This window comes from Taeniopygia guttata, chromosome 17, assembly GCF_048771995.1.
Source record: "Taeniopygia guttata chromosome 17, bTaeGut7.mat, whole genome shotgun sequence".
Taxonomy (NCBI): domain Eukaryota; kingdom Metazoa; phylum Chordata; class Aves; order Passeriformes; family Estrildidae; genus Taeniopygia; species Taeniopygia guttata.
In genome coordinates, this window is record NC_133042.1 from 3,696,300 (window position 1) to 3,708,482 (window position 12,183).

At 52.0% G+C, this 12,183-nt stretch overlaps 1 protein-coding gene across 1 annotated transcript in view; it reads right to left on the reverse strand.

Annotated features, from left to right (window-relative positions):
• ASTN2 (astrotactin 2) overlaps positions 1–12,183 on the reverse strand; it is a 336,891-nt gene that overhangs the window by 76,310 nt on the left and 248,398 nt on the right. The window contains exons 18-19 of the mRNA XM_030286868.4: positions 5,106–5,239; positions 3,865–4,013 (exon numbers count right to left, since the gene is read on the reverse strand). Coding sequence (XP_030142728.2) covers positions 3,865–4,013; positions 5,106–5,239 — 283 coding nt within the window. The remainder of the gene's footprint in view (positions 1–3,864; positions 4,014–5,105; positions 5,240–12,183) is intronic.

The window sequence follows — 12,183 nt, forward strand, 5'->3', positions numbered from 1 at the left end:
AGTCCAGGTGTTGTTAAACCAGGCATAGGTCTGCCTGTTCCCTCCTGAGGATTTCACCCTTCAGCTTTCAGACAAGGCCCCCCAGCTCAGCTCCCTAGCTCCCAATGCTGAAACCAGGGCAAGGATCCTTCTGTCTTCCAGCACAGGCTGGAAGATGCTGCACTTCCCATGCAGGGTTGGCTCAGGTAAGGGGCCTCAGCTGGTCCAGGGGACCTCCTAAACCAGGAGAAGTGGTGATAGCCCAAGTGCCAAGTCTGGCAGACGCAGGGACACGGCCTGGCTTAGAGAATGGAGACATGAAAAGCACTTTGCATCACAGCCATGTTATCCCCTCATCCCTCCCCCTCATCCCCTTTGGAGCTTCTTAACTTCAGAAACCTTCCTCCAGAGGAGTGTTGGAGTGACAGAAAACATTTTCCAAGCCTAATATCAGTTCCAGATGTTCACAGCCATTTCAGTTTGTACCTCACCCTGTAAAACACATTTCTCCCTCTCCCTCTCTCAAGTGCAGCGCCTGCTTGGTCCATGACATAATGCGCTGGCGGGCTGGCCGTGCACACACACACACACACACACACACACACACACACACACACACACACACACGTGTGCCTCACGCCCTCTCCGAGAGCCCCACGCTCAAACAAAGAGCATCACTCAACTACAAAGCTGTCGCACACATGGAGTTATGAGTAATTTCCACAAGTTTTAATAAACAGTTTGGGATGTAATTGCTCTCCGTCTTCCCGGCTGGCTCCCGAGCGCGGAGCCGCTCGCTCGCAGCGCGCTGGTGTTGAAAGCGTGGTTTGTTTCACACACGAGTTCACCTCCTCTCCGCCTCACATGGGCCAAGGGCTGTGTTTTCCTAAGCACCAGTAACAAGCCTCTTAAAAATCCTCATACAGCTGAGGGCACCCGGCCCACGCAGGCTCCTGGCTCCCTTCGCCCGTCCTGCAGCATCCCTGTCTCGTGTGGAGCCCAGCAGGGAGCACAGGGACCCACTTAGACCAGTCTCACAACTCCCTCCTGACTCTGCTCCAAGAGGAAGAGGAACAAATGCTTTCTGGCTCAAGGGAATGGTTGTGGCAAGCACATTTCTCTCCCTCTCAAGATTCTTCATAGAGATGCACAGAGAGAAATGAAAGAGAAAACAATTTATATTTCTGCTCTTTGTTTTTCCTATGTGGAATGTATTTGGGAAATTATTTACCTGGAGTGAGTGCTTAATTAAATTCTGGTGAGGATTGTTTGAGCCTGATGGCCAATCCAACCCACCTGGGGCTGGGCTCTCAGAGAGGGTCACGAGTTGTGTTAGAGTCAAAGAAAGTAGTATGTAGTTTTAGCATTCTCCTTTTATATAATATATTAATGTATTTTATCATAGTTATAATAAAGAAATAATTCAATATTCTGAACTGAGTCAGACATCGTAATTTCTTCCCATTGGGTTTGCCTGCATTTACAATAAATGGTTACATCTTCCAGTTGCAGACAAGGCGGAGGCCAAGGATTTTTGCAAGGGTGAGAGGCTGGAGGCTTTTGAGGGGCAGGAGGAAGGCAGAAGGCAGGTGAGGCTGGGACCAGGTACCACCTAGTTTACCACAGGAACTAAGAACAGGTTGGCAGAGCTCTAGCCCTTGTCACTACCAGGAATCCCAATAAGAAATGTCTAAAACTGGAAAAAAGCAAACAAAACCACTGTCCAAGTATAAATAACCCACTCATTTAAAGTCAAGAGTTCCAAGGCATAAGTGGCAGCATCCTCAAGAGCCCTACAACCTGGCCAGATCTTCCCAGCCCAGAATTGGCTCACTCTGCAAATACCTGTGATGTACCTCCCAGCAATGGGAACAACCTGCTCCTCCCTGCCAGCAGCTGGGAGACTGATGGGGAAGGAAGATCTGCCCATATGCATCAAAAGCCATCCAAATTACATATTCTACACTCCCCTCCCAAAGACTCCCCCTCTGAGGCTGAGTTATTGTTTTTGTGGATGCTGCTCACGTGGGAGAAGCTGTGGTGCAGCAGGATGGGTGGGTGATGGTGGTCAGGGGATATCCAGGACAGGATTTTTGGTTGTAGAGAGCTGTAGCAGTCAGTACCTCTGCAAACCTGCACAAGGTATTTAAAGGAATCAAGTCATCTGGCATTGGAGGCCTGTAGGGTAAGAAAGGAATGAAGGCAGGAATGTTGTTTGGTTATAAACAACACAGAAAAAAAGGGAGAGATTTAGGATTGGCTTTTCTCTTTAATTGTTAATAGGGTCATTCTGTCCCAAACAGTCCCCCAGAGCAGGCAGAGGGGAGGGAAGCTTCCCAAAATGAATTCTATTGCCTGTCAAACACATGGCAGTCATAAAAGGAAAATAATAATAATAATAATAATAATAATAATCTGTATTTCCTATCTGGCTGCCAGGCAAAGATCCAGCCACTACAAAGGAGAAACCCCATGTTGCCCTGGTCTGGCCTCACCTGACTGATGTGTGAGCAATCTGGAATCCCCATCCAAAACAAAGCCCCTCCTTTGGTGGCTTGTTTTATTTCTCCATTGCTGCAAGGTGCCCCTCCAAGATAAAGAACAAACCTTCTTCCATGCCATGAAACCAGAGACATAACCCAGGGTCCATGGCCACATCAGGCAGCTTTGGGAGGGGATGCTGGCAGGATTCAGGAGAAAGGGCCAGAGGGATGGGACTGGATATGAGCCAGGGACCTCCTGCAGGTCTCCTGCTTGTGGAGACCCCTGCTCCTTCTTGCAGAGCTCTCCACAGAGAGCTGGACCCCCAGGAGGTGGGGATCTGGGTCTCTGCAGCAGAGACAGCTCTTGTGGCACGTGATTTTTGGATATGGTGGCATCTACGCTGCAGAAGCAGAATAGATGGGCTTGAGGTGAACAGAGAGGGTGAAAACTTCCCTGTGGCTTTGAGGTCTAAATGATCTTCCTGAGCCTGTCTTCCCAACAGGGAAACACAGCTAAACATCTTGCCAGGGTGCCCTGGGAGCCCATGCAAGTCTGCATGTGGACTGTGAGGTTCTGCACTCCAACACCAGCCCTGTCCCAGGAAAATTTCTGCTTTCATCAACTGCCCAGCTGCCCCTGACAACTTTTGTGAGCTTCTTTAAAAAACTACATCCAAAATCCTCAAGCAAAAAGCAGTAGGTTCTGCCTGGCTTTCCCTGCAGCACTGCTATCACTCAGGGTCTCAAGTCCTATTTTCTGAAATCCATTATTGACTCACCCAAATCAAGTCCCATCCTTCACAGCCCTCTGCCTTGTCCAGCAGCCCCTGGAGCATGGATTGAGTTGCTGACAAAGCCTTTTTAACATGTAGAGCACTCAGTACAAGTCTGAGAACTAAACTCCAACCCAGGTTCTCCTGGAGAAAATTTGTGCTCTTTAAATGATCTCCCTAAATATTGCAGGTCCTGAGTTCCTTTGATAGGTGTGCAAGACAACTGAAAATGTCCTTTCAAAGGTGGGTCACTGGTCAGTCACTGGAACAGACCAGTAAAGCCCTTGAGCTGTTGAGGGATGACCTTCCCCACACAACCACCACCCTGTGGCATTTCAGACTGATCAGGTCAACACCCACTTCAGAAACTCCAAATCACAGCTCTCCTGCCCAAAAAAGGGCAAATCATTTCCTTCTGCCTCACTGTGTTTTTGTAATTCCCTTTCCCCTCAAACAGCCATGTCTGCAGAAGGTTCCAGAAACCTCTCCTAAATGGAGTGGGTTTGATACCTCGTGTAACACCTTGGCTCTATTCTCCACCAAAGCAGCTGCTCCCAGCCGTGTAGGGCACAGGAAGCATCGCCAGGAGCCCTCTGCACCACGAGGAGGTTGTTCTCCCTCTCACCCACCTGTGTAAAGGTCTGTGTCTGTGTACTCATCCACCTTCTTGTGCTGCAGGACGTAATCTGACACCTTGGTCCCGATGGCAGGCTGCACATCCAGCCACTCCAGAGACACCACGGTGCTGGAGGGCTCCACGTTGGGGGAGAGCCGCAGGCTGGGTGGGACACAGAGAGAAAACAAGACATGAGCTCCCTTTCTGGGGAGGAATCCACATCTCTAACCAGCACCACCCCACACGCATGTAGGTGTGCCTAGAGCCCCAAGGAGAGAGGTCACAGGGGCAGAACAGGCTCGTGAGCATCAAAAAGCTGAGTCCAGCCTATTGCAGTGTACGCCCTTGGCAGCCTCCCCAGCTCCTGGAGAAGATAAGCTCATGCAGCCCCAAATATCTCATCTAAAGGGGCCTTCATTGTCCGGGAGAGCTGCTGAACTTCAGCAAGGGGAGCAAGGACCAGCACCCCAGGAGCAAAACAGAAGATGCAGGTTGTTGAAACCCAGCAGGGCTGAGTCCACAGGAGGGGAGGGTCAGGTCTGAATCACCAGTGAGAAAGGTGAGGGAGAGAGGGGGAGAAGCAGCGTGGATTCACTCAGCTGCAAACCTCTGAGGGGCGTGGGCGAGAGCAGAGCAGGGCAGCTGTGCAGGGCTCCTGCCCAGAGCAGGAACGAGTGGGATGGGATGAAGGCAGAGGAGCTCTGTGCTCCCGGCTGTGCTAATGCAGAGTCCATCCCCTCTGCTCCAGGGTAGATGACAACACCAAGTACAGGGCCATGGAGCGTCTGGCTCCAAACACACAGCATGTTTGCTGGACTCGAGATGGGAAACCAATCCCCTCTGAGGATATTGGCTCACTAAGAAGGTGTTCTGCTCCTTGTGGCTCGCTGGAGCCAGTCTTCCTGCTTTCTCAGCTAATTCCCCATCAGTTTGCTCCTGATTTGCTCTTGCTCTGACAAGCCACAATGAATTGCACTGTAATTCCATTTCTTTCAGCATCTGAAATCCCATTCTACAAGCCCTGCTAATCAGGTGATGAAAATCTATAAGGAAACCTTCCAGAGCCACAGCCAGAGCCAGGATATCCTAAAGGCATCAGTCACACAGTGAGGAGGGCTGGACTGCAGCCCCCAGGCCCAAGGGTGCAGAAGGAGGTGCCTATGGGCTGAGCCCCTGGGAAATGGGGTGGTTCTGGGGGCTGTGACCCACAGGAAAGGGGCTGGTGATGCCTGGAGGGCCCACAGGGATACGTACACAGGCGGAGGGAGAGGGCTGCAGTTCGGGAGTCCGTTCTCATCGAAGGCGTTGAGGTCGCACCTGCACCAGTCTTCGATAACATCACCTTTCCCAGAGCACCAGTATGAGCTCATCAGGGCTCCCTTGAAGGCCTGATGTGAGAACAAAAAGCGTGAACATGTGTGCTGAAGACTCAGTGAAATCTGGCTCAGCTCGGGGCTGAGCACCGTGGGAAGCGTGCAGAGCCCTGGGATGGGGAAATCCGGGGTGGGATGGGGGAGTGTGTCCTCCCCAGCTTTGCCATGACCTCTCTGCATGGCCCTGGGCATGCCCTTCACCTCCCTGGGTCCAACTCCCATGTGTTGAGTGGTGCTGGTCCATCCCTGAATGCTTTTGGAGCGGGGATGGGGATGTCCTGTGGGGGAGGACTGAGCTGCCTGAAGAAGCAGGAGCATAAGTCCCTCTGTGACAGTGAACAGAATACACACAGCACCTGCACACTGCTGTTGTGTTTGAAACTCTTCCACTCTTCCCTGTGCCCTTCTGCCCAGCTGCTTCTGTAATGCCCAAATTCCCAACAACACCAGACCCCTTCCATCCTTCTCACAGGTTTGTTATTCACACAAAGCACCCTCCTGCAAGCAAACTGCTGCTTTATTCACTTGTCTAAGGAACACTCACAAGCAAAACAGCAGTATCTGGAAAGAAAAAAAAAAAAAAAACTGGCAAATACTTGCAGGATGTCCCCAGGAGCCACCCTGGCAGCTCCTAATAATACCAATGAATCCCTGGAATAATAACTGTGGTCAGAATTGGCAAAGCCCTCCAGGTCTCAGCCCTCAGTGTCCCTGCTGTGTTCGTGGTGCTTGCTGATGGTGCATCCCTCACTCCATACCCTGCTGTAGTTTGGACCACATGGATTTATGGTGGTCTCTCCCACTCCCCTTAACCTGGAATTAAACCTCCAGTCTCAAAAACATCTCCTTCACACACACAGAGCCACCATCCAACCCTGCAAAGCCACAACACCCATCTAGAATAATCAGAACATCAAAACACCAGCCACTAGAACAAAGCTCTGTAATGCTTTTGACCTTTCAAGAGGCACATTTGGGAGCTGAAACACCTCCACAGGTCCTCATCCACATGGAGCAGCCTTACTTGTGGCAACACTGTTCTTCCCATGACAAGTTGCCTGCGGAAGCCTGGCCCTGGTGATACGGCCTGTGCTGCAAGGGTATGCCTGGAAATAAATCTGTGCCCTTTGAGGAGCGCAGGGACAGCTCAGGCAGCAGCACTGAGCAGAAAACTCTAGGAAAAGCGCCATCCCAGGGAGGTTTCTGAAAGGAGGAGGTATAAATAGAGCCTGACGTCAGGGCTCCCATTGTCTGGGGTTTTGTCGCTCTCCCCAAACACCCCCAGCACCTTTAACAAGGCGCCTCAAGGTTCTTGCGTCTGCAAAATTTTCTGCTTCCAGGGCATTTACAAAATGAGACTGTTCCAGATGGAAAAAATGGGAAAAAAAAAAAAAAAAACCAAAACACCAAAACCCAAGGAAGGAACGAACAGGTGAAAGAAAGAAAATGTGACATTATTTTACCCTGTTCTTTAGAAAGTAATTTAAGTGCTAGGCTGGAAAGGACATCCAAAGTAATTGCAGAGAGGGATGAAGAGAGGAGTTTATCTGACACCCAGATAAATGGATGCAGACACACCAGAGAGAGAGAGAGAGCAGCGGGTCCGTGCAGGAAAGGAACAGCAAAGGATGTGTGCAGATGGATGGGGAAGCATGTGCTCTCCCTAGGAGCAAGATAAATGCCCTCTGCTGAGGGTCCCTGTGTGCACAGACAGGCACTGCAGGGGAAGATAAATGTGGGTGATCCTGGGGAGAGCTGCACTGTCACACTGCCCCACTGTCCCCCAGCCCCTGTCACTCTGCACACCCCCTCCCTGTCCCCCAACCAGCTCCTCCCTGCACATCCCCGATTTAGGAAAGGAACCCCACCCACCCCATCCATGCCCTTTAGCAAACCCAGTAGTCAATTCCTTGTTTTTCTTGTATCCTGCTGTTTAGCACTTAGCTGGATGAGCAATCCCCCTTGCTCTGCCTGCCCAGCCTCGCACAGGTTTTAATTAAATGCTTCAGGTGCCCAGCTGTCATCTGCCTTGTGTCACCCTGCACACAAACGAGGTTAGGGGATGGATGCTGAGCTCATTAGGGCGAGCACACGTCCACCCCCTAACCAGGTTACTGGGGGCACAGCCACCCCTGCCCGCTCCTGCCGCTGTCCTGACTCATGCCAGGGCCAGGCTGGGAGAGCCAGGCAGCCAGGGCTTGTCCCTGCCTTGTCCCTCTGGCTGGGCACTGGTGGGGCTACACCCCTGGGGTGCTGAGTCCAGCTCTGGGCCACTCATGGCAGGAAGGATGTGGAGGGGCTGGAGCGTGTTCAGAGAAGGGAACAGAGCTGGGGAAGGGGCTGGAGCACCAGGAGGGGCTGAGGGAGCTGGGAAGGGGCTCAGCCTGGAGAAAAGGAGGCTCAGGGGGGACCCTGTGGCTCTGCACAGCTCCTGACAGGAGGGGACAGCCGGGGGGTCGGGCTCTGCTCCAGGGAACAGGGACAGGAGGAGAGGGAACGGCTCAGGCTGGGCCAGAGGAGGTTTGGGTTGGAAATCAGGAGGAATTTCTCCATGGAAAGGGTGGTCAGGCATTGGAAGGGGCTGCTCAGGTAAGTGGTGGTGTCCCCATCCCTGGAGGTGTTCAAGACACAACTAAATGACGCCCTAATGCTGTGGTGTGACAAGGGGGTGATTGGTTATAGGTTGGACTCGGTAGTGGAGGTCTTTTGCAACCTAAATGATTCTGGGATTCTATGACTTTTCTTGCTTTCCAGTGGAGTTTCAAGACAGTGGCTCTTGGGATTTTCCCACTGGTGCTGGGAAGTGCATGTTGAGGGCTGGGGAAGCATCAAGAGCAAATAGATGGGGAGCAGAAATGGGTAAGATCACACAGAAGAAGGGAATGGCAGCTGCCACCCAAACAAGGAGCCCAGTGGCACAGGAGGACCACGAGCGATGGACAAGGATGCAGTGAAGGTGCTGAGATCCATCCCATGGGAAGCTGCAGCCTTTGGGAGAGCTTCAGGTGGGAATGAACTCACAGGGTGGCTGAGAACCACCTTCCCCTCCTGCCTTGGTCCTGTCCTTCCCTGCCGTGCTCAGGATGTGCAGCGAGTGCTCTCCTCCCTGCCAGGAGACAGCATCCACACGAGTCCATCCCAAACACGACCACTTCCACTTTGGGTGTTCCATCATGGTGGTCATGTTTCCACAGGCCCACGAGGGTGTGGAATCATGAAGGGCTTCCCAGGAGTGACTGATCTGCTGGGAATGGCAGTGGCCCCCAGTGCACTGTCCTGTGCTTGCCAACCACGCCCCGGGACCCCAACACCCCTCCGTGCCCTAAGGCAATTTTATCTCTCATTTAAAAGTATCCAAATTGTATTGTTTCACTGTGAGTCAGCCCATTTAGTTTATGTCCTTCGGTGCCAGAGGGGAAATTTATGAGATGAGAAACTGGCTCGAAACGTTTATTTTCTAGATGACGAGTCATGCCATTAGATATATAGCTTTATGAATCATAGGAACAGCATCTAATTTGCTCTTAAAGGTATAATAGGTCTGATTCCCCACACCCATGCACACACATATATTGGATTGATAGTTCCCCCCTAGGATGGCTAGTTCATTTGTTTTGACACAAGCAAGACTTACAGGACCATAAAGTCCCATCTTACCATAAGCTAAGCCTATTCATAAAAAAAATATTAGGGAAACAAACGATCAGCTAAGCACATTTATCCTACACTGGATTGCATATGGATCTTTCTCCTGTTGTTATTTGTGCTCAGGGGGAGGCCATTTGGCCCCATTTTATAGCTGAGACACTCTGTAACAGAATAGAGAAGAACACTTCCTTTGTCCTCTGTTAGACCTGGCTGATGGAGGGAGAAGCATTAAGTTATTCCTAACTGTGGTTTGTCTGTTGACATCCCAGGAGGGGAAAGTGATAGGACATGAAGGAGCCTTTCAGATCAGCATTTGCAGGACTCAGCACGCACACAGGGCTGGTGTTTGCAGATGGGATACTGGGAAGGGTTGGGTGCTTGTCTGTGGATATCTGGTCTTCTCCATGGCTGACAGTGACATGAAAATCTAGCTCACTGAGTCTAGGATGCACATCTCTGTTTCTGGAAAAAATTAAAAGGAAATACAGGGAGATTAAAATAACCCCAGGTGAACATGTAGGCTGGACAGAGATGTGCTGCGGATAAGTGGAGATGATCTGGAAGCTGGAACTTAGATTCATTTTGGATTTTGCACTGATTTCCCAATCTCTATTTGATTTTTTGTTCTTCTCAATGCAGAAGGAGAGAAGAAGTGCAGAAGCAGGCTGAGCCATGGCAGCATACAGGCTCCATCCCATGTCCAGGGACATGGCAGCAAACAGACACATCCTGTCCTTTCCTGTTGGCAGGATGGAGATGGGCCCTGCATGCCACCACCACCTTCCCTCAGGCACAGGCAGGAGGATGGAGGCTCCAGAAGGGCTTTCACAGCCTGAACAGGATGCTACCAGCATGGCAGGGTGGCTGGAGGGAAAGCCTTCCATGCCCTTCCAGCAGTGCTCAGTGCTGTCCACAGGAGGTAAATGCCACTCCTTAGTCTAGCTAACTCTGGAAAGGGGAAGAAAAACAAAAAAAAAGGGGATGAAAGCTAAGGGTTTCCCAGGCCAGAGACTCTTTCCAGGATCATGCAGTTCATGTCTGAAAGGCCAGGTTCACAGCAAAGGAGGATGAAGGTTTGCTGCTCCAGGTTCACAGCAAAGGAAGATGAAGGTTTGCTGTTCCAGGTTCACAGCAAAGGAGGATGAAGTTTTGCTGTTGGCAGATGATCTCATCCTGTATTGTTCACACCCTCCCTGCCTCTGGCTGCCTCTCCCCGGGAGCAGCATCACCAGCCCTTCATCCTGGAAAGGGCCATCAGTGTCCTCTGGGTAGCTCAGGGTGCTGGGAGGGACCCGAGGCGGGCAGCATCCTGCTTTCTGTTATTTACAGAATAACAGGATCCGAGGGAGCGGCAGAGGACGCTGTAAAACCTGGGAAATCAGAGGGGAAATGAGAGCCCTGAGCACTGCAGCGAGGCTGGGCTCACACCTCGGCACAGAGCTCCCCATTATAGCCCGGGCCAGGCACGACAACGCTGCCATTCTTCCCGGGAAAGGCAAGCTGCATGCGGGCTGGAGTGCAGCACGATGCTCCAGGGCCAGAGGAGGAGGACAAAGGCCAATTAGCAGGTATTAAAACAAAGCAACAACAAATAAAAAGAAACATACTCCAGACCAAACCAAAAAACTCATCTCAACCACAAAAACACTGTCCCCTTTGGCCCAGGCTCCCTGCCAGCTTTGGCAGTGGAAGAAGAAATCAGTCTGTGTCTCCCCAAGGCTTCAGGGGCTGCTCTGGGGACGCTGCTGTCCTCCAGCAGCTCTGCCATCGGGGCTGGATTGGGGTCAAACTGAGCCCTTGGCCTCGGGGACACCTTTCACCCTAGCTAAAAACAGCCTGCCAGCCTGGGGACACCGGACAGAGGTGGCCGTGCTCTGCTCTGCAGGAGATGGCTCCTTGGCAAGGAGTGGGGAGAAAAAATGGGGACTTTTGCTCCAGTCTCACTTGTCATCTGAGCTGGTGACCCCCAGCACATGAAGAAGCTGTCTCCAAGAACCCTGCCAGGGTTCCAGGCACGCTCTGGGCTCCTGCTGAGGCCAGTGTGGCCAGCAGCACAGGGATGTGCCCCCCGGCAAGCCCCCACACCATGTGTGCCGTGAGGAGGCCATGGCTGCAGCAAATGCTGAGATTACTCAATTTTCGAATTAAAGCAAGGTCCTAGGGGTCTCCTAAAAATCCAGGCTCCACATCCATTTGTCTCCTTAAATACACACAGCAGGAGTTTGAGTCCATTTCCCAATAGGAGCAAGATTGATCTCTCCTGCCTCCCTTCTCCACACCCCCCTCACCACACCACCCTCTAAGCATTTCTGCAGCTGGCTGAGCTGCTCCACAGAAGCTTGTTTCAGGATTTTTTGGGGGAAAATGAACATACCATGAACAGGAGGGACCACACTGCCTAGCATACCTTGCCTTTTCTCCTCTCCACTGGCCGTGGCTGCCCCGTGGCTCTGGCCATGCACACATGCATCCCTGTCAAGGATGCTCCTGGGAGGGGATGGGGGAAGCAGGGGAGAGGGGGGAAGCATTCTCTGCCTTCCTGTAAGGGACAAGGACGTTTGCAGATCATGCACACCTGTGCTCTCACCCTCAGTCTGTGCCTCTGGGTGCACTCCAGGGCTGTGCTGGGCAGTCAGAAAGACGGTGCCCACCCTGTGGGGATGGCAGAAGTATATTTAAGGTGGAGGAGGAAAGACACCATAACCTGGGGGGACTCTAACTGGGGTGAGGAGCAGCTCTTCTCTTTGACTCTAGGACGTTTCCCAAAGGGAAAGCACCTGGGGTCACCGTCTCTCTCTTCTCTCCCACCACATGCACTCACAGCATCCAGCCCTTGAGGTGCTGAGAGCATTTTGCCAGCAGAAAGCTCCACCACAGAAAGGAGCTCTTTGCTGTTGGGCATGGCCAGCCACTGACACTGTGGAGAATCTCCTCCAGCTTCATGTGGAGAGACCACTGTGGTGTCTGCACTGCTGCAGAGCACAAAGGAAGCAGAAGAGAGGTGCTGGCATCGATCAAAACTGCTGCAGGATCCACAGAGCTCCAGAGAAGTCCCTGGGAGATGACAGCCAAGGTCACAGCTTCTCTGTCTCTTTACACCTTTTGAAGTCCCAGTGTGAGCACTCAGACTGAGGAGCTTTGGCAGCAATGGTCCTGTGGAATACTTGGATCAGCTGGATCCCACCAGGTGACCAGGAGTGGTGCAGGGGGGACTCCAGCACTGCCTCTGCTCCAGCAAACAGTCCTTCCTGTCAAACCTGCCACCCACAGCCACACCAGTGTCACAGCTACAGAAAAGACATTCAGCAAAG